We start from the raw sequence: 23,236 nt of genomic DNA on the forward strand, positions 1-23,236 counted from the left end.
TTTCAATATGTTTTTCTTTCTCTATGCAGAAACAAATATCTAAAGGGGTCTTCTATTGACATTTTAAACATTTAGTATTAAGCCGATAGTTAAGCCACACAGATTTGTATACCATTAAATACAAAATAGACTTGATGGAAGTGTAGAGCGAAACAAATGGTGCAAAAAGATGAGGAATAATTGACAATGGACTGACCAACCTATCTATTACAACATGTAATAGATAGTTACATACTGTATGGGCCGATCATGAATGGATTTCTTCCTGTTGTCGTTATCAAATTTTTGAAGATTGAAGGCTTGCTAAACGACAAGCTTGGTTTCTTCTTACCCAAATTAATCTTTATTAAAAAGTTGTTTTAATAGCCCTATTGGAGGGCATAGACTTTTACCAAGTACAGATGGACGAACTAGTTCAAGCTTTAAGTAAATGGTTGATTGCAAGATATTTGCACAGTACTGTGCACATGTTTCTGTGGATGCTTCTGACAGACTGGTTTGTTTGTATTGATCTGATTGTGAAGAAATCTAAAATTATAATTGTTCTGTTCTTTAATTGTTTCCAAAAGAATCAATTTTTCTAAATCCAGATTCTGTAATTTCCAGTCCTTAGAAACAGCAAGGAACATGATGTCTGATGTAAAACTAGGCCTATTGCATTAAACAAATATCTGTGATCCCACATTTGTAATGCCAAAATAATAATAATAAACTTTATTTTATATAGCACCTTTAAATGTGGCTTCTCAAAGTGCTTTACACAATGACAACAACAATAAATAAAATAAAACACAAGATAAAACACAATTACAATACACAGAGGAGACCGTGGATGGTGGTACTAAGTATAGTAGGAGCCAAGAGGTAAAGAATGGAAATAGTTAAGTAAAGGCTCTTATAAAGAAGGTTTTGAGTCTGGATTTGAAGGAGTTTAGAGAAGGTGTCTTTCTGCTATCTTGGGTAGAGAGTTCCAGAGCTAAGGGGCATAACGGGAGAAGGCCCTGTCACGCATACAATGTAGACGGGTTTGGGGGACAGTTAGGAGACCAGAATTAGAGGAGCGAAGGTTGTGAGGTGGGAAGTAGGGGGATAATAGTTCAGACAGGTACTGAGGTGCCAAGCCATGCAGAACCTTGTAGGCGAGCATTAAGATTTTAAAGTCCACACGGAAATTGACAGGAAGCCAGTGCAAGGACTCCAGGATAGGAGTAATGTGAACACTTGCACTGGACCTGGTCAAGATTCTGGCATGGCAAAGTTTTGACATACTGCAGTTTGTTCAAAGTAGATTTAGATACCCCAGCGAGTAGAGCATTACAGTAGTCAATTCGGGAAAACACAAATGTGTTGATCAGCTTTTCAACCACAGTTAGTGATAACAGAGCGTAGTCTAGCGATATTTCTGAGGTGACAGCGATCAGCGATTCACTTGAACTATTTAAGCGCAGTGTCAGAAACTCCAAAAACAGTCTCAAGACGAGAAAGTAAGATGTCATAGTCAATAGTGTCAAAAGCAGCACTGAGATCAAGAAGGATAATATAGAAAGAGAACCAGAATCAGAAGCTATTAGAAGATCGTTAGTGACTTTGAGCAGGGCAGTTTCTGTGCTGTGAAGTTGATGGAAGCCAGATGGGAGGGGTTGGAAAAGGTTTTTTGCCATGAGGTGGTTATGTAAATAAAATGTGATGGCACGATCTAGAATTTTTTAAAGAAAGGGTAAGTTGGAGATGGGGCGGAAATTGTTTAGATTGTCGAGACACGTTAGGCTTTTTTGGCATGGGGGTAATGGCAGCAGTTTTGAGGTCCGTTGGTACAACGCCAGTGCTCAAAGATTAATTTATAATATTGAGGACAATGGGACAGAGAGAAGAGAAACGGGACTGAAATAAACTGGTGGGAATGGGATCTAAAATAGATGTGGTGGGTTTCATGTGTGTAACTAGTTTATTGAGGGATGCTGAGTCAAGAAAAGAGAAGTTGGAGAGAAGGGAATCAGAAAAGTTGGATAAGGAAGGAGAAGGCATGGAAATTATCTGCATAGTGGAGAGAATGTGATGCCAGATGTTGTCGATCTTAGAGCTAAAGAAATCTAAGAATGTGTTGCAAAGTTGCGATGAGGCAGGTAATGTGGTGGGGCGGTTTGGCAAGTTTAGCAAGCTGTTGATGGTGGAGAAAAGATGCCTGGGGTTGTTTTAGTAATTTTCAATGATATGACAGAAGTAGGTAGATCTAGCTGATGATTGTAACCATATATTCAGACAAGTAATTTCTCCAAGACTGATAATGTACATTTAGGCCAGAAAGATTCCACCTACGCTCAAGTTTGTGAGAGACTGTCTTCATAGATCGCAGATGGTTGTTATACCAAGGGGCAGGGCGAGAGAAGGAGATGGTTCGAGTTTTTAGAGGAACAAAGGTGTCAAGGGTAGATAAAAGAGCACTGTCAAGTAACTGTATTTTGTCGTCTAGGGGGTCAGAGGAAGAGAAACAAGATAAGGAGGACAGAACAGAATTTGCCAACATTGGCTGATCAATTGATCGCCAGTTGCGGAAATTTACAGAGCGTGAGGGGGAAGTGTTAGAAACAGTTAAGTCCATACTGAAGAGAATAGCTAAGTGGTCAGAGAGGCCTAGTTCAAGGGAAGAGCAGTGGGAGACAAAAGTCATTTGCAATGATTAAATCTAGGGTGTGTCCTTCGTTATGTGTAGAGGTACAAACTGAGTAAGATCAAAACATCCCAGTGGAGAAAGGATGTCTTTAGCCATACTCGATGACCTTGAGTCAATGTGTATATTAAAGTCCCCTAGAATAAGGCTCCTTTTAAACTTAAAGCATAAAAATGAGAGTAAATCAGCAAATTCTCCTAAAAAGGCTTCGCTGGGTATGGGTGGTCTATAAACTGTAGCAATGATAGGAGATTATGGAATAGAGACATTTAAAACAAGGCACTCAAAAGAAGAGGTTGGAGATATAGTAATAGGACTTAAATTATGATGCTCCCGCCTCTGCCCGAGAGACACAGAAGGTCAAACAAACCATACCATTGGAGGGACTAGCTGGTTAAACAGAAGTACATTGTTCTGTGCCAGGTTTTGGTTAAGCACAGACAGCTTTTATTTGAAGGATAGGTGGTTGTAAATCTCATTGACTTTTAAAAACGTTTGAAATGCAGGGATGTGAATTCATAAAGAAAAGGTAAATTTGAATGAATTAGTACAATGATGCTCTTGTTTCCTCGCACAGTCCAGACATACTGGAAGGTTAATAGAGTTCTGGGAAATCTGGTCCTACAGTAGGTGATTATGTACCATCCACCCATTGCTTGCCAGGATAGGCTCCAGCTCACCTTTGACCCTCTATTGGATCATTTAGAAAATGGTATTTTAATTGCCTGTTTAATGAGCATTCACTTATTTGCAAGTGTATATCACTAAAACCTGGTGCTACTGTTTACAGAGTTATAAATAGCAATAGGCATTAATACATCACAGGGTAATAAAAAACATGATTATTATTAGGGCTGCTGAAATGATCTCATAATAATTAAAATAACTTTTTAATGATAGTATGGACAAAATTCATTTTGAGGAGAAACTTCAAATTTATAACTTACATTCTACATCTCTAACATTCAAAACAAATGCAAACTCATTCATAATACCACACCAAAAATGGTTTATGACTTTGAGATACAGTATATAGTGCTCTGGGTTAAATAGTCAGTTATGCTAGCCAGCAGTATGATAAGAGGGGGATATCTGACCAACAGTAACTGACATGTTTATGTTGACTCATCGCTTATAGTACCATCTTCCAAGCAGTATAGGGAAGCAATAAAAAAGACAAACAAAATGTTTGGCTATATGGTCATGAGTGTATAATTCAAGTCAAGGGGGGAAATATTAAACTTATACAATGCACTAGTTAGGCCTCACTTAGAATATTGTATACAATTTTGGTCACCATGTTACAAAAAATATATTGCTACTCAGGATTCAGTCGAGAGAAGAACAACCAGGAACTAATTAGTCTCAGAGAAAATACATGGAGATTTGATACAAGTATTCAAAAGCTTCAAAGACACTAAGTGTCAGTGCAGTGGACTTTTCGAAAACGAGTGGTGAAACACGAATTAAGTATACAAGGTGACAGACACTACAGTATGTGGAACCACACTTAGAACAGAGAATAGGAAGCAGTTTTTTACTCAAAGTGTTGTGTTACTATACGGTAGCATGGAAAAAGCTACCTAACCATACCTAAACTATCTATCTAAGCCAACATTTTGGTTTCCTTCCTTATTTGTATTTTGCAAAGAAAAGTGATGCAACAATGTCTCATCAAGAATTCAGGGCACTTAAAAAGAGCTTTACAAATTGTTCTTTAAAGTAAATTGTTCTTTTAAGTTTAAGTTCGGGATCAATAAAGTCTTATCAATCTATCTAACCTTCACTATATTGTTTAATCACTATAATAAAATAAAAAAGGCAAATGCATAAAGTCTATTGTTCGTTGGCAAAATACTGTTGTTACTTTATAAAGAACTTCGGTAGTGTTACGTACTGAAATGCCTTGTTGTGCTGAACAGCCAGTAATTCATAATTAAGTACATTTTTACTACTGTATTTAAATTAACATACTTTACAAAATAAAAGGCTTAATGTCATCTGAAATCCAGCTCTGTTTTTGACAAAATGAGAGGGGAACTAATTCTGTCAAATGCAAAACATTAACAAAACTATAACACTAAAATTCAGAAAGCAACACAAAAACAAAATTTAACAGGTGAGATAAATAACAAATGTAACAGCATGGCAGAATAACTTTAAGGAAAAACTACTGTGATTCTGTCATCACTGTCTCACTCCAGTGGAATCAGATGCAAGCTACCAATCTTGGATGGTGGGTTAAGCTTTGACGGTTTTCAACACAATGAGGCTTTTTAGCATGCAAGACTGGCATTTGTACTCCATATGCTCCTAATCACTCCTTCATTACTTCGAATCACAATCTGCGGATTTGCTGGCTGTTCCAAGGATCTGTCGTGATTCAACTGGGCTTAAATGTTCAGCTGCTGTGCTCCTTGCCTGGCTGAACTTCCTTCTACTAAACTTTAGTTTTGCCGAAGCCCTTGATTTTTTCAGAAAACCTAAATCTTCAGACCTTTTAATAAATAAATCTAAATAAAAAACCTATAATAAATAATAATAAATCTTTGAAACACTTTTATATTAACAAGGGAGAATAACAAAAATTGGGAAAAGGATGCTCATTAAAGAAGTTCTGAAGACAAAAAAAAATATCTGACCACAACCATCACAGTTTAAGCAGAAGCAAAATATAATCTAGCTGAATATCTTTCCAGATGGTCAGTTTCTGCAAATTAATGCATTAATGCATTCAGGTGTGAATTAAAGATTTCAGACTCTACCCAGCCTCACAAAACAATTTTGTTTGGTTGCAATTAGACCCATGTACTAAAGATGAGCCTAAAATTTGCTAGTAATTTGGGAATTGTCACTGTGAAGTTGCTGTAAATTCTCAGCAGCACAGTCACAAATGAAAGCACAATAGCTGCATTAGCTAAAAAGCACTGTATCACAGGGTACTGCCAAAACATGTACCTGTGACTATCTAATCATCAGTAACAAAAATGTCTAGTTTTCACCTGGAATCGCTAAGTTTATACTGGGATCTCTAAGTGTATACTGTTTATACGGTATATTTTTAGAGGTAGAGAAAGTATTGTCCCAGACAGCATCCCCATCAGGGCCACCATACTGTACATCTCGTTTATCTCTCTTACTACATATAAAGGTAACCGGGAGGAGACATACATTAGGCAAGAGAAGAAAGTCATACAGAGAAGAGACTGAACCCCTTGTTCTTGTGTACATTAAACAACATCATCCTGTCATGAATTTTATTTTATTTTTTTTAATTTCATTTATTGCTTCTATAGTTTTTGCTAGCCTTCCTAATCTGCCTTGTTAGATATGTGCAAACTTTACTAGATTACTAATTATTCCGGAATCTGAATCTTTGATATAATCTAAACTAGAGTGAGCTGTGGTCCTAGTACAGACCCCTGTGGTACTCCACTAATTACATCAACTCAATTTGAGTATTCACCCATGATATGTACCCTATGTTTTCTATTTAATAACCAATTCTCAATCCACACACTCACATTTCAAGAATGCCTACCACTTTAAATTTGAAAGCTAATCTTTTACAGGGAACTCCTTCAGCCATGTCAATTTAAGCCTTATTAGAGGTTTAAGGACATCTGCTGGGCTCATGGGCTGCTTTTCCTAATTAACAAAACTAAAAAGAATTAGTTTCACATTCTATGTATGGTTTACCATAAGGAAACGAAATGAACTTGAGGAAATTCTTTTTATAACTAATATCCTACCATTGAATCAAGGTAGTAAAGAGGATCATTTACTCCAGTCTCTAACCTGGGTCCAGGAGGTATCCAAGAGGTATAATAGGTAAACAGCAAATCATTAATTTCTAAATACATGAAATAATTTAAATCTGATAAGTTAAGCAAGTGACATGTTAAATTAAGTCATTTAGAGGTTTAGAACAAACATTACAATACCCTTCAAACATGAAGGACGAGAGCTCTCTTAATTGAACACATTGCTTGCTTAATTGACCACTGACTTACAAGTGTTTCTAATCTTTAAAAATAAAAAAAAACAAGCGTGTCAGGGTGACCTATAAGAATAATTGGACTTGGGCTCTGCAAAATCATACAGAATCTGTTTTAATTTAGTTTAGAACCTCAAGTACATTCTCTTCACCAATCTACTTAGAACTAAAGAAAACCCAAATGTAATGAAACATAAAGATAACAAATGAAAGAGATGATTTCCTACCAGTTGGATTTGAAGGTATAAGTTATCTAATGTACAAGTGCACTTTATATTTCACAGGGAGTCAATACAATTTTACTTTTAGTTAGAACAGAATGTGCAGAATTCTGGACAGACCAAACCTTACTTAAAACCTCAGATACAATGATAAGTCTTATTTATAGTGATATAAATAAAATATATATCTAATAAGTCATAAATATGTTTATATCTAATCTATAAATTGTATATCTAGTCTGTAGTCTATAAATTGTATATATATTGTACATTAAGACTTATAGTGATTTGTCAATATTAACTTTAGTCTATAGTGTATAGTCATCATAGACTTGGAAAGGGAATTCTGAAGTAAAACAATTTGACCATTTTATAATAATAGTTAAAACGTTTAACTTTTCAAAAGTGTTCATTCTAACCACCCACATGCATTCCAGGATATATTTGCAACCTGTAATATAGGGAGACTAGCGGAGAGAATTGGCAGTGCAATGATTGTGAAGGGATTCAAGGCAGGATCAGTAAGCTGCTGAAGAAGAAAGTAAGGTAAACAACCACAAACAAAATGCGGAAGCAAAATCAAAAACCCAGGCTGGGGTCAAAAACGTAACAAAATTAAGGTTGAAGGCTGGAGTGAGTGTGGGACAAAACCAGAGGTAGCAACTCAAGCAGGGCAGAGACAACTCTGAGGCCAAAGCAAGCTTCAAAACTGAGCAGTGAGTGAACAGACAAGCTGTTTTTAAATAGTGGTCTGAAATGATAAATGGATGCAGGTGTGGCTGATAATTATTGAAGCAGCACAGTGGACAGAAGTCACAAAAAAATTTCTGATGTGAGAGAGGTGCACTAGCTCAGAGAGTGGAATGCTGGTGCCAAAAACATCACCAACAGGGTTCGAGAACCACCACTGCACAGCGAGCAGAAAATCATCATTTTAAACTGCGTAATATTATCATGCCCCACAGCAGCCCACATCTCTTCCATGACCCTCACTGCCACCCAAAAAAACAAATAGCTTCTGTGGTTTAGGACCAAAATGAAAAAAAAAAACACAACCACAGGCTCAAAATAACACACCTCGGCTGAACAGTTCAGCAGCAACAGTGTTGTAATAAATTAAATAAAATGGCATTCCAAGAATGACAATAAAATAGTCAAGTAGAGCACAATAATATTCCCCCACCCCAATATACACAAAATGCATGAACAATTCATGCATTTTGTGTTCAAAAGAATCAGATCCCTTACTTTGCAAGGGAATCTAAACAAATGCTGTAATAACTGGACTGCATGCAGAAGAAACTTCAGCCAGTGAAAAACAAACAAAGCAAAATGATAGTCCACAAGCCAGACCGTGATTTTATGCAGTTTCAAGACAAATCATTCCCTATCATGAGCAATTATGAACAGATTAAACTGGCCACCATGGATAATCTTCAAAATTGGCCCTAGGTGTGAGTGTGTTTAATGAATTAGTATAATGATGCCCCAGTTTCCTCCTACACTCCAAAGACATATTTGCTGGTTAATTAGCTTGTGGGAAAACTGGGCCTAGTGTGACTGTGTGCATGTTTGTGTCTGTGTGTGCCCTCCAATGGACAGGTGTCCCACTGCCAGGGTGTACCCAGCCTTGAGCCTGTTTCTTGCCAGGATAGGCTCCTGTTCTTCCACGATATCCTATTGCTGAATTGGAAGAGACAGAAAATGGACAGATCGATGGACAATATTCATCTTGGCTGGATATGGCAAGAAGTACCAAACTTCAAGCTGGAAAAGGCATTACTGCATCAATCAGTACGATGAAGATGTTTTAAGGTGAAGGTACCAAGCCTGGTCTTCTGTGCCATGGAACCACTATAAATCATGTATGCCCTTCCAATTTCAATGGGCCTGGTTATAGTCAACAGTTGTTTCGGTACCCTTTGACGGGCCAACACAATGCAAGTTAAAACCACAGCTTCTGCTCTCCAGTACAGGATGACAGGATTTAAACAGAGATATCTCCTTCTCTGGCTGTCTGATGCTGTCACGGTTGTTGAGTTTTCACCTTCAAAATGTCCACCTGCTTATTATCTTAGTCTGCTGATGACAGACCAGCTACAACCCTTTTCTCCAGCTGCTGAGGCATGATCCTCGGAGTGGCTCAGTCAGTTTTAATATAAGCAAAGGCAGTCCCTCAGGCAACACAAACCCCCCCAAAAAACTCAGTAAGCTGGGAGCCAATTCCCTCGACTAATTCCCTTGGTTAGTCAGCACAGGAAAGTGGGGTGTCTGCAGCAGCGAGGAGAGAACTTGTTTCCCCTTTAACTTGTTAGTGGAGGGAGGCTACTGACGTGTTGCACTTCTCGGGAGCTTGCTTAACAGGGTGCAGCTGCAAAAATACTGACATAATTCTGAAACTTACCTGAAATGTAGAAGAAAATTCCTACTTGTGTTAGAATCTCTTCTTTTTTATTGTGAATGTACTTGCAATGGGAGTGCTGGACTATACACTATACACTAAACTGACAGGATCCTCATCAGGACCAATGGACTGATGCCCAATGGAGGGATAGTGAAAACAGAGAATGCTGTGGGTGGTTTCTGGTGTTGCCTATTGTTGTACTCAGGTCAAGGCTGATCAATGTACTACAAGGCTAAACAAAACTCTGCAGCAGAACTACTCCACAGGGTGCCCCAGCTCCTGCCTCTCAAGTAAAGGGACAATTGATAGTAGTTAATTCACCTAACCAGTATCCCTTTGGACTGAATGAAGAAAAAAACAAGAGTTAAAACTCACTTAACATGGGAGGAACTTGCAAATGCCACCCAGTCCAGCACCAGAGGCCAGAACTGAACCGAGGACTTGGAGCTGTGAGGCTGCAAGGCTATTTCCAGTGCCAACATGCAACTTATGAATACAGTATGTCAAGGCTGTTTATTTCAAGATCTTGAGTGCAGATCTTGCAGACCATCAGGAGATGTACATGAATTCAAGGAATAACATTTTAGAGATGATTAATTTATTAGAGAGTCTAATAAGGCTTCTGAGAAAGGGTTAAGAACACAAACCCCAACCAAATCCCTCACTTACTCATAATCCTGCTTCTTGTGCATGAATATGTCCTCTGGGTCCAGGTCTGCTGAGGGCAGCTCAGGTGTGAGGTCGAGGCCTGCGCTCCCAGCCAGAGTGCCCTGAATGCTGTGACTGTACTGCTGCAGTCGTTTCCACAGTTCATTGTAGAGCCTCAGCAGTTTAGGATATTCTCCCTCTAGAGCCTGCTTCAGGAACGTGGAAGCTACAAACAGGAACAAATGGGTTACTGAAAGGCTTGCTGTCACTCTAATTGTTTTTTTAAAGGTTAAAAAATCAAATGCTACAAATTCTGGGATTAAAAATGCTTTATTAACAACTGAAGCACGCGCATCCATCAAATGTAATATGAAACATAGCCCTGGATTAAATCAATTATTTAAGGCAGGGAGTAGGCTACATACTGGACTGCTATTGCTGAACCAATGCCCTGTAGTCTTCAGTTGGTCAGTGATGGTATCAGGCAATACTGCAGAGATAACCCTGCAGCACTTCCTCTTTGACAATCAACAGAAGACAGAGTAAACCCATAATGTTTCATATAATTAACTTCCATTTCCTGCCTCAGGTAAACTGGAGCAGCTATTCCCCACACTTTCCCTCCCCTGGCCTTCAGTGTGTAAAGCGGAGCAGACCCATCATATGCTCTCAAACTGTTGACGCTGTGTATCTGCCATCTATACTCACCTATTTTTATCAGCAAATGTGTGGCAGAATCAACAGCAACTTCAAAATTGATCATTTGAAAATATGTAGATTTATGTTGCACATTACTCATTTTCCACACTGTACAAGGAACTGGAAGGAATGAGGGCAACACTATAAATTGTCATTTGTACTGAACTGCAATAACCGAAAACATCAATTTTGGAGGCAGCTCCACTAAGTGCAAATGTGGAGATGGCATAAAAGTTGTGTAAACATGTACTTTTTATTATTTGTTAGATACATATTAAGCATGTATATGATGTAATAATGAACTATACTGAGTACTCACTTCAATCATTTGTAAAGGGTAAGTGACCTTCTCTCATGTACTCTGTCCCTTGTGTGGCTCACCTATTGTTACTGTACAGTTTACCTGTGTAAACATGGGGCTGTGCCTTTGATCTAAGACTTGATCTATATTTATGAGTTTATAAAGCTGAAGATCTTACTGTGGCAACTGAATATCACATGTGCAGTGAAAGTTGGCTGCTGTCCATCGCTGCTTACAGGACTTCACAGATAATACTTAAACCCTCCTTAAATGTTGTCCCATCGCCCCAGTGAGATAATCTGTCTTTCAAGAAGAGAATATATTTTCCACAGTGTAATGGCTATAGGCTGTGAGCATGTGTGGAAAGCTTTGAAAAAGTAGGAATCTAACACAGAAGGAAAAACAAGGGACAACTCTGGTTGCAGCTAAGCACTGTTATTGCTAAGTATACTCACACTACCACAACAACACAAATCTTTTGCAAGTACACCATAATAAATCCCGGAAATTACTTAAACCTTGTGTTGTCCTTTAATACCTGACAGTAGGAAACATGCTTAGTGTGTCTGGAAATGTACTTTGTTTCATGCTTCAAAAATTTGATAACTGCACATTTCTTGAACAAATGTTTGATTTCAACACACATCTATCTGCAAAAGCCAAAAGATAAAATATAATAATAACAAAAAATATTTAAGTGTTCTAAGATTCTGAAGATGCACAACTTGGAGCATAAGCAGCTGCAACAGAAATTATCTCTGCCATTTCTTTTTCCAGTTAACATCTTAAAAATACAAATACACCTACTGTAATACAAAAAAAATGAACCTTTGTGTAAAATACATTTGATAGAATGAACAGGAATGTTTTGCCCAAGCTCATTTTGTCATCACCAACATGACAAGACAAAGCAGACAGGCCACAGTTAAACCAAGGCTGCTAACATCATAAATAAATCTCATTATCAAATGACTATAAATATGCAAATGATGCAATTTGTGAGTCTTGTTAAGAAGTGCAACTTTGTCTGAGAAGGACTAGCATTTTAAATTACCAATCAAACGGTTTACAGAGAACAAGCCATGGTTTTTCTGTGCATGACTTCAGCAGGCATAACAATGAATCTCTGGGATTTCAGCTTCCAGTCCCCTGATACCACTGCGTCTATGGGGACTAGTCTATTTACTTTAACAAACAATTAATCTGCATTCTTGTGGCAAATAATTTGCTACAGCACATTAACTGGCATCTCGTGCTTCACAAAACTTATTTAAACTGAACAAAAAGGAACTGAAGCAAAGCCAACGAAATAGAAATGAACAAGTTGCATATTTGAAGGTGAAACACCTGAGATTTTTTACACAACAGTAAGTCCTAATGAATTTGTTGAAACGTTTCCATTGCTTAAGGAACAAATTATGCCAATTTAAAGAGAGCTTAGTTTAAAAAAAAGTCTGCGCTACATCAACAATAATACTGTACATTATATACAATATAAGATTTTGACAGCACAGTTAGCCATTAACACAAATTTACGTATTCACTGACAAAAGACAGAGAATATCTTCAGCTTGATGTTTAAAGTTTCATGACGTACATGAACCACTAGAAAAGCAAAAAAAAATAGATACAACCTCAAATAAGGTTCTATCTCTTTAAAAATCAACAAAAACAAGCCAAAAAAAAAAGCCCCAAATGATTTAGTCTCAAAACTTTTGTTACCATGAAGCATTCATCCATTTCACCATGGATTAATCTGTCATAAAACAATACTGTTTCATTCTAGATCTATTTATGCCAAATCATTTTAAAGAGTTATACACTAGATGAAACATGAACATTTATTTATAATATTTATAAAATTGTTACCCAAATAAATTCAAGAAGCTTTGGTAAAGACTTAAAGGTGATTTTACAGCAGATGAGCTGACAATGCTCAGAAAACCAAGGTTTTACAAAAAAATAAAGGCTAAACTTCTCTTTTATCACCTCAGTTTCAAGTTTTGGTCACTTCACTAGTTCTGAGACCTATGGATGCTTCTGAAAAATTATTTGGGTTGAACAATTTTGTAAATAATGAAGCTTCCATCAAGATGGAGTAATCTGTCAGACAACAATTAAGTCCTTTGTGTGTATGTCACAACTAGTTTTCAAAATTGTTTTAGAGGATTGTTTTAGTTATTTTGTAATAAAGAAGATTTTATATGAATGAAAAGAAAGACTTGAAAAGAAAGATGTTCTGAAACAGAATTTAATCTAAAAAATGTAAACCTACCTTTTTAATCTATTTAACAACATAAAAGTCTAAATGTCAATACTTTTGAAGAAAGGTACAGCAATAAAAGAACTGGTATCATCGACACAGGATCTTTGGAAGGTGAAGATTTCTTCTTATAAGATGTACTCTCGGACCTCCATTTGTTGGTAACCTTTCAATGTGTTCAGAGACAGAGAGGACATGAGCATGTTTCTAATGATCTGTTAGATCATTTATTACATTACGACTATAGATCTCTGGCTGATATACATGTGAATTTGGATTTGACCAAGCACTGTGGCATGGTTGTTAGCACTATTACTTGTCAGCTTTTGATTTATAGGTTTGATTTGCAAGATTCCTACGTGGAGTTTACATGTTTTCCTCATGTTTGCATCTGTTTTTTTGCTCCATCTTCCATCCACCTTTCAAATTCATTTAACAGGCATGAATAGGCAAAAGTGTTTCTGTGTGCTTGTTGTGTGCAATGAAGCAATGTATTTTCCAGGGTGAAGTTCTGTCTTGTGTCCTACGACTGTTATAGGCAGTGGGTTGCTGTAATCCTAATGAGGAAAATGCAGCTTTCTGACTTTTATTTAGACTCACACAATTTGCTTATCCTTTCTATTACAGCTCTTACATTGGGTGAATGAATTGGCTTAAGGGTGAGTTGTTCAACACAGTGTTAATTAAATGTTACGCTCCTGGTTAGCCAGCTGCAGCCCAAATACAGTATACAGTATGTGCAATCTGTGATAAATTAACAAACATTACGTATGAAGATCAGGTTAACATAAAGGATGCTTTACACAGAATATTGGAAACGTATCGATTATAATTGCAAGAAATTCTCAAGGTTTTGGAGCAGATGCACTAACATTTTAGTGAATAAACACGACACCGGTGAATTCATAATGCTTATTTACACTTGTCAACAACAAACGTTATCAATCAACGCACAGTCTACTGTGAAAGCCGTGGGCTAGGAGCATGTTGCCTCCACTGGAAGCGATACAAGCCGTACACTTGCAACACATGCTTTGCACCAGGTTGGAGCTGCCGTGCTGTGGAGCTGTATCTGAGTCCTCTCATAAAGCCTAGACATGTTGGTGCCTCTTCACTGGTCTCTGAGCCCTCGGTTCTCTCCATTGTCCCAACAATGTTCAACAGGGCTCAGGTGTGGCAAACAGGCCATCCAAAGTATACAGTAACTGTCACATTCTTATAGTGTATTGCAAGAAAGCTATTGTTGTGCCTGAAAATACGCGTTGTTCTGCTGCTATGCTGTCACGTTAGAAAGAGCCTGCAGAAAGTACAGCAAGTAAGGTCCCTGGTCTTGGTCAGTTTAGCCTTCTGTAGTAAGGTTGCCATCTACCAGTATATTGGTGGTGGTGGACGGGAGTCCCCATTACCTGTAAAGCGCTTTGAGTGGAGTGTTCAGAAAAGCGCTATATAAGTGTAAGCAATTATTATTATTATAAGTGGAGTTCTGTGGCAGTAGACATTCCTGTCCAGACCACTACACCTGAGCATCCTCATTGATTGGTCTGTTGTTCACAACAATTACCATATCATTCTGCACATCTGCGCCACATTTGCCTGTGTGCATCAGTGTCCTCTACACAAAACCTGGATTCACTACATTGCTCGTGAGCCCTCTTGAGGTATGTTAACCCAGACTCCAGCACAGCAAAAGCATGAAGTCGTTGTTCTCTTGATGAGCGGGGCATACTAGCTCCTTTCGGTGTTTCACTAGGCTTAACATCCCAAAGATTGCATCACTTTCACCCGTGCCTAATCCACAGTCTCACTAATGTGGTTATTCAGTGTGCATATAAAACACTCAAACTCAGTCACTTGAGTGTATCATTATCAGTCATGAATCATCAATTAATCAAAATTATGCCAAAAACGTTAAGTCAACATCCAATAGCCGTGCAATTTTCTGAAACACACACTCAGAAAAGCTTAGGTTCTTTTGCTGCTCTGTACTTTGTAATACTTTGAATTAAAATTTATCTTTTACTGACAGTGATAATTTGTGAAGATCAGCTCTTTTGTGAAATTACCTTTATTACTGGTGAAAAAAACAAAGATTTCACAAGTGTAGAAATCATTAACCTCTTTATGGATCAATGAAGATAAATGTGCTCCTAAAGGCAATGTTTAACACATTAACTAAAGTACTTTAGCCATATGACGACCTTATTATTACACATTTAGCTTCCTTTAAAATACTTAATCTCTCAGAAGGTCAGAGATACTCCAAAGAGAATGTCCTGAAATCACAGTCGGCCCCTTTTCATTAAAGGACAGCTGTTGCGTGACGTGGATGTGCTTGTGTTCATTAAATACCATCTTACAGTGCTGGGTAGATGTGATCGGTTTATGACTGTGACCATGAACTCCCAAATTCCCAATGTTATTTTCCAAAGTATTCTGTAAGCTCATATATAAAGATTGCCGAGTTCCATCAGCATCACACAGCTGGCAGTAAAAAGCGTACTGTTGTGGTATGCTGCAACATGGAGAGTGAGAAAGTATGAGATGAAAATGATCAGGTTAAATGATCTGATGGGGAATTTTGCAAAAGATAGAAATTTTAATTTTATTTTTTAAGATCTGGGAGAATTTCAGTTACAGTGTTTTTATTTTTTGTGGAAATATCAAGGATGTACAAAAATAGGGTGTTCGGGCATACATGTATAATACCATAGAATTAATTATTATATATTAAGAGATTTCTACATTTTTGTTTTGTTTTCAAGAAAATCAAGATAATGTTTCTAATTTTACAAAAAAGATAAAAAGTTTCCAAAAAACAGCTCATGATTGATTGCCTAAACAAAGTGTAGAATGGGGTTTTGTGCACCTGAAATCGCTGCCTTCAAGACTTTACACAGATAAGGAGTCACGCAGACTCAGATGCTGCAGAGTGCAGTATCATAATGATAAAAACAAGGTGGTTTATGACAAACTGCAGAGCCAAGCACAGAATTATTTTCAAAGGTAGGTTTCTTCGGTGAATGAGTCTTAGCCTCCTGAAACTTCTTTTCTCACAACTGAGTCTTAAATGCAATACTTAAAGAGCACTCTACATTGCAAACCTTAGAGTACTCTTCAGCATGCATGTATAGCTACATTCATGTCACATTTCCAGCACTGCCATTACATGGAAACAGACTGTCAAAATCACCACATATTTAAGTGTCAATATAACAGACATGAACTGCACACTAAATTATTCCAGAAGACACACTGAACTGTAAAGACAATGCTCAAATGTAAAGAATGGTGACTCATCTTCCCATATCATCAATTTTCTGAAAACCTAATGCTAAAGGAGACAGGTGCCCTAATTCTTTTCCCCTAAAGTATAAGTACAGTGCTAGGCTGTCCAGAATATAGGAGCAGTCAACAGTAGTTTATCTTCAAACTTGTTCGCCAGTTTCGGGATACTCACAGTTTGTTGCCTGCTGGAACTGAACAGATAGAATCTGCGTGACAGAATTCCAGAACGTATACAAGATGTCAGCTTGGCCATCCTGCAAAAGATAGCAATAGAACTAAACACATGGATTCCTTACAAATGAATAATTCATAATATAATACTCCATAAATAAAATATCTGAAGACATTCCGTCCATTAAAAGTATATTTTCATAGCAAAGTGAAGCTGCAGCAATTTGGAAACTATCTACACTATATATAGTTAGGAGATTTGTTATGGTCAACTTCTTCAATATCACTGCCCGATTAAAGCTTGGCAAAGTCTTCAGTAATGATCTCCTCTGCCTTTTCACTGGCCAGTTTATTTTCCTCCCATTATAGCTACAGAAGTCACAAAGTAAAGGCGAACAGAGCAGACAGTCAATCTTGGAAGTAGCATCAAAGAAAACAGACTAAAAGAACTGTGACCCATTGACTAACCAAGTGAAGAAAATTGTTTTATAATAATACTTGCTTCAAATTGTGTTTTTTAAATGATTGATTTAGCTTTAAGCAGGGTTTTTTCCTTACAATAAAAAATATACACATTTTTGATCGACTACCACAAAACAGAATGTTTTTAACAGAATTTCTTTCCCCAACTTCTCATTAAAAAAAAATTAAAATATAATAAATTGTTACAAAGAAATGACAATACGATGTTAGATGGCGATACATAATCTGATTTCAGCATATTGCCTTCTCTGCGAAAAAGCACATTTTTTAACACCATCAACATAAGTGAATGTCTCATCATACAGATATGACAAAATATACTGTCACAAATAAAACACCTGATAACGTCTATCCCATCCACTTAATAAAAATACTAGAGGAATGCTTTTGAGAGACATTACATTGTATTATAATGAACAGAACACCACATCCAACCATCTGCCCATTTTTGTGATCCCATTATTCAATGCAGGGTTACGGGGGTCCTATCCAAGCAAATAATGGGCACATTGTCTTTGGACTGTGGGAGGAAACCCATGCAAACACGGGGAGAACATAAAAGTTCAACACAGACAACACACCAGAATTGACTCTGGAGCCCCAAAGATGGGAGACAACAGCGGAAACCACTGTGCCACCCTACAACAAACTCTTATTTCAGAAACCCTGTTTACGTTTGGAGAATGTCCATACACACATCATTGAGAAATAGGTCAATATAGGAGAGCTCACGATGAACACGTTTTTTTCTTATACACTTAGAATTAATTATCTTTCTAATTAGTGTCTGGTGAGTGTGTGGACAGTGGCAACAAACTTGGCCAATTCTCTGCTGGCACATGATGAATTCTGGTCAAATAATGCCGTAGCCCAGGAATGATCTGGTAACATCCTGGCTAGAAGGCACAATATGGACTCCAAACTTGTGCTTCTACTGGAAGAGGAAATGGAACACTTCTTGTTGAACAATTATGATCTAAGAATGGTGCATCCTATGGAACAGAGAATGTAGTCTTAGAACAGTTTTCCTGCATCTTGAAGATACCTAGATACAATATTGGTTGATTGGTTGACAGTATTAGTACTTTCGTATTATACTTTACTTCAATCATGGGGTACACAGAATGGTATTGTGGAGAGGAAATCACAGTTACATAGCGCTCAATCATCGTATTGAAAAGTAAATCCAAAGATTTCCTGCCCTTCAAGCTTCAGGCAAAGCTTGCTCTTGCATTCCAACCTCATTAGTATTCTGTGGTGATACAAGTACAGAAATGAGAGTATTAAATATTGATACCTTTGAATGAACATTTTTACTTTTTTAAATGTATTATTGAACAAATGCAGTAGAACCTTCCTTGTGAGAAATCAAAACATTTCAGAGATGAAGCCTGACCGGACTGATTTTAACTTTATTCAACTTCTATACATTCCTGCTTTAAAACAATAAGACAGGAAAACAAGTTAATTAAAAAACACAATGACTAAATTGACATACAGTTTGTTTAGACATTATGCCAACTTCAAAATCTTGAAACTGGACAAAGTCCAGGGGCTCAGCCTTGGTCATTTTGAAACAACATCAAACAAAGAAGTCTGGCCAATTCCATTCATTTGGGGGAAACTTGGCCACAGTCAAATAAGGACACAGCCCAGAAACTGAACTGGTGATGTCTGGGCTATAGTCAACAATCTGCACTCCAATGAACTGTGCTGGAAGCGTAACAGGGATACTATTCTTAGTGAATATTTATAATCTGAGAATGGCACACGATATGGTAAATTGAATTTACTCCCAAAGCAGTTTTCCTCTATCTTAAAGAAATCCAGATTAAATATTGTTAGAAGTCATACTCTAGCCAAATCATACATAAACAGTACAGTATACAGTACAATGGACCGTGGAATCAGAATAGTGTGTTAGGTAAACAATTCAATTGCTAAGCCACAAGGTGGTTAGAAGAGAATGACTATATGTAATTCCAACCCTTGAAACTTTCTTACATATTATTCCATAATAATGATCAGTGTTTAGCCGATTCATTTTTTACTGACGTTGACAAAGAAAATTAGTGAAGCAGGAAAGTAGGGGCTCTCCACAAATACGTAGGCTCGGTAAAAAGGCTGTTCAACATCAGTCAGAGTCAGCATGCCTTTGTTGCTTAACCTCAGTCTTCTGTATTGAATATAAAAACAGATTAAGGAGGTTGGAAAACAGTTCCAACATAAATATGTAAAAAAATATTTAAATGTACTCAATGCACTGCACTTCCATGACTACATTTTTAAAACACAGTTTTCATAAAATGTCTATGACCCTAGCATTTCTCAATCATATACTGACATTAAACAACCATACATGAATAAAATATGTCTTACTGGTTTTAAGGTACATACATATGCAGTTAGGAACACTACAAAAGTGCAAACTTTTCATTTTCTCAGAGGAACAACCATGTATACCATCTTCATCAATATCAACAGAAATACAATCCTATTGTTAGCCAGAAGAACACAACTGAACTTAATATGTAGAATAAACACTGCTAACACAAAACATTACATAATGAGGTTTTCCTACACCCTACTGTAAATCCCATGTTTCAGTCTAGTGAAAAACAGATACATGTACAGTATGTCAAACGACCTGATGAAATATAAATAACAATTTGAGATAAATACTTTTAAGGAAAGGACAGACATTGAGTAAAATAAAAGTAGTTTTGATATAAACATAAGAAATCACTATAAATCCTAAAAAAATTTGCTGTGGATGTCAAACAAAGCTATTTGCACTTCCTATCACAATCACATCAACTTCATTCCGGCATAATTCCTGGGCTGAAAGCAGCATGCCTAAATGAGTTATGGGATGCAATGGATTATCATTTCAACTCTGCGGCAAATCATCCACTAACGGCTGCCTGCAACTCTCTGGGGCTTTGGCTGAAGGTCAGTGCTTTTCCCAAAGATAGCCTTCTCAAAGTAAAAGGAGATTCTTTTTAACCTTGATGAAAGGGGCAATCTTCTTTTCAAAGTCTATTTTCTGACTCCATCGCAGAAGAACTACTATTTCATAACAAAAGGTCTGCCTTTCAGAAAGGAAAACAAGATAAATAGAAGTCACAGATGGCACAGACTGGCACCCATTCATTTACACAATAAAAACACAAGTTAAATCTACAGTAACTGTAACCACAGATACAGATCTACGGTTATACATACGAGCAGTACTTTTTTATGTGTTAAGTGTTCATGAGCCCTGAGCCTAAAGCCTTTAAGTGGGGGCCCACATCATCCCCTACTGAATACAGTGTTTAATATGCCCCAGCAGATAAATAAGAAATTACTCAACTAATTAAATTAAAGGAAAACATAAGGTCTGCCATTGTGCCAGTAGAAAGGATAACTCCCCTTCTTCATGGACATGGTCATTGGAGTTTCAATATTAAAGTTGTCAGCACCTATCACTATACTGGGGGCATCGGTTTGGAAATTCTGGTGAGTGTAAGGTGTCACTTACTGGTCCACACTATTAGCCTAGTTTCCTTAGAGGTGTCTCATCCCAGTAATGACCGGATCCAACCTTGCTTTGAATCTGAGATCTGGAGAGACTGTGCACTAAATAAAAATAGCTGCTTTAAACAACAAACTGTAAAAGAGTCAAACTTATTATTTGAAAAGATCAGAAAACACCAGAATATTTGGCAATTATGTTACTCACACAGGTTAAGCTTAATTATGATAAGCAAGCACTGTATATTGCCTAAAGGGAAAACAACCCATTGTTAATTTCAAGGCAGATTTCTGTAGATGTCTCTGAAGATATCCAAAAAATAATAGTTACCTGCAATTCTAAACTTTCAAATGAAATACTCCTAAATTCTATCATTAAAATTGGGTTTTGATTAATAAAAAAATATGTTTGTACTTGAACAATCTGTACAAATTTCTTGTTCAGTGGATCGAGGGGTAGAGATATAGCTCAGTTAAAGACTTCTCTTCTAGACTGCAGTACAATTCTATAACAAGGTTTGGCACTGCAGACAGCCAGCTGGCTCAGACAAAACGTGTGTATTCCTTAGACACACTGGCACTGCCAATGGCGACTATAACTTTGCAGGTTTTACATTGAAAAAGCAGTTAAAGCAACAGCCTTGGAGAAAGGGAAAAATTAAATTCACTGCATTATGTTTCTACTGTACAGTATGTAGCACCTGTGGCTGGAGAGCTCTGAACGCAGGCAATGGAATTCAGTGACACAGTGCTGCTCAATCATCCTACTGAATAGTGCATCCAAAGATTTCCTGCCCTGCAAGCTTCAGGCAAAGCTAGCTCTTGGATTTCAACTTCATTAGTATTCCATGGTGATACAAGTACAGAAGGGAGAATATTTAAAAAAAAACTGACATGTTGGAATGAGCATTTTTACTTTTTTAAACCTATTACTGAAAAAAACAGCAGCATCTCCTTCGGGAGAAATCAAAACATCTCAGACAAGGCCATGTAGCTGAAGAGAGACTAAAGAGGTTTTAACTTTAATCAACAACATTCATGCTTAGAAAAGAAAATATTCAGTCAAAAATAGATGTTAACGAACAAAACATACTCTGACAGAATGACTTAACTGTTGTGCAGCTTGTTTAGAAACTATGCCAACTTTAAAAATTGAAACTGGACATTGTACAACATTTATGTATTCATAATTACTTATTGTTTATCTGCATTTATTTATATACAGATATGTCTGTGTATTTCACTACAAAGTTGCTCTGTAGCACTGGATTGCTCACATAACACGCTTTGAGCTCTACTATAGATGTATGTGTGGTTTATATCCCTGGTACAAATTGGGATACTGAATATGTTTGGCTCATGGGGCCTGGAATTAAGCTCTCCTACTACATTAGGTATTATCAGGAATATCTGAGCAAAGGAAGTACAACCATTTCATAGATTTTCCCATCAAGCCCACTACTGTCCAATGCATCCATTTTTTCTTTACCCACATTTTAGGGGTTTAAATGAATCACAGCACAAAGTACTATTCATCTACAATACACTGCACACTGTAACTAAAGTGGAAGCTTAGTTTAGAGAAGAGCTTTCTTCAGTTAGCCAAACCTTTTTTTTTCTTTGGCTCTGTATTCATTATCTGTTTCATAGTTTAAATTTCATTTTTCTCCTGGGAAACCCAGACGTTTTCACCTTTTTCAATGGATTATATTAATACATAAATGTTGAAAGTTGATACAATTAATGAAAGCAATACAATATTATTTTAAACTGAGAGGCGCTTTTCTTTACACCTGCCATGCTTTCAATAAAGCAAAATTCTCAGACAATGTGTCAGCTGCACTCTTAAAAACTCCAGTGTAATTAATGTGAGTAAGATCGCACAGTGGAACCATCATACTGAATACTGCTGTTCTCAAATAAAACATTGAATATGCACAATTGAGGTATGTGGTTATTTTGCAGTTAAAGTACTTACTGTATTTATCCTCCATAGCTACTGTATATGTAATCATATACTTGAATTAGGGCTGGGCGATATGGCCAAAAACATTATCATGATAAAAATGTTCATATCAGTCGATATCGATAATTATCACGAGAAATCTCAAATCATTATTTATTTTAGTTTAAAGTTTAAAGGCAGAGTTTTTTTTCCTGAGTGAAAGTTGAAGAAACAGTTAATTGGAAAATTAAACAACTCTTTATTTTAAGAACACAACAAACACTTGCCAAACAGCAGAAACATTAAACAAATGAATAGAGAGTATTCAAGTCTTTTTTATGTCAAAATATGCATGAGTAAAATTTACAAAATAAATATCTTAATAGAAAAATTAAATACTGCAGTGTGATAGAACACATATAGGAGATGGTTCAGACAGACTGCAAAGTTTAAAGTGCTCTGTTTGATGTCTGATCGTAAAAAGCCAAAATATCTCCAAATTATCTAAGTTGAATGACCTTTTCTGTTGACAATGTCATCGTCCTTCGAGCTTGTCATTGGAAGCACTACATTTGCTTCAGTGTTGCTCATTTCTCCACTCTAACTACAATCCTGTCAGCCACCACCATGTGGGT

General features: G+C 37.0%; 1 protein-coding gene across 1 annotated transcript in view; it reads right to left on the bottom strand.

The window, feature by feature from the left end:
• The window catches only part of cog5 (component of oligomeric golgi complex 5), a 173,806-nt gene that overhangs the window by 47,389 nt on the left and 103,181 nt on the right, over nucleotides 1-23,236 (bottom strand). Inside the window, exons 11-12 of the mRNA XM_006633320.3 lie at nucleotides 16,659-16,740; nucleotides 9,960-10,164 (exon numbers count right to left, since the gene is read on the bottom strand). Coding sequence (XP_006633383.2) covers nucleotides 9,960-10,164; nucleotides 16,659-16,740 — 287 coding nt within the window. The remainder of the gene's footprint in view (nucleotides 1-9,959; nucleotides 10,165-16,658; nucleotides 16,741-23,236) is intronic.

The sequence above is a fragment of the Lepisosteus oculatus genome, chromosome 7 (assembly GCF_040954835.1).
Source record: "Lepisosteus oculatus isolate fLepOcu1 chromosome 7, fLepOcu1.hap2, whole genome shotgun sequence".
NCBI classification, from domain to species: domain Eukaryota; kingdom Metazoa; phylum Chordata; class Actinopteri; order Semionotiformes; family Lepisosteidae; genus Lepisosteus; species Lepisosteus oculatus.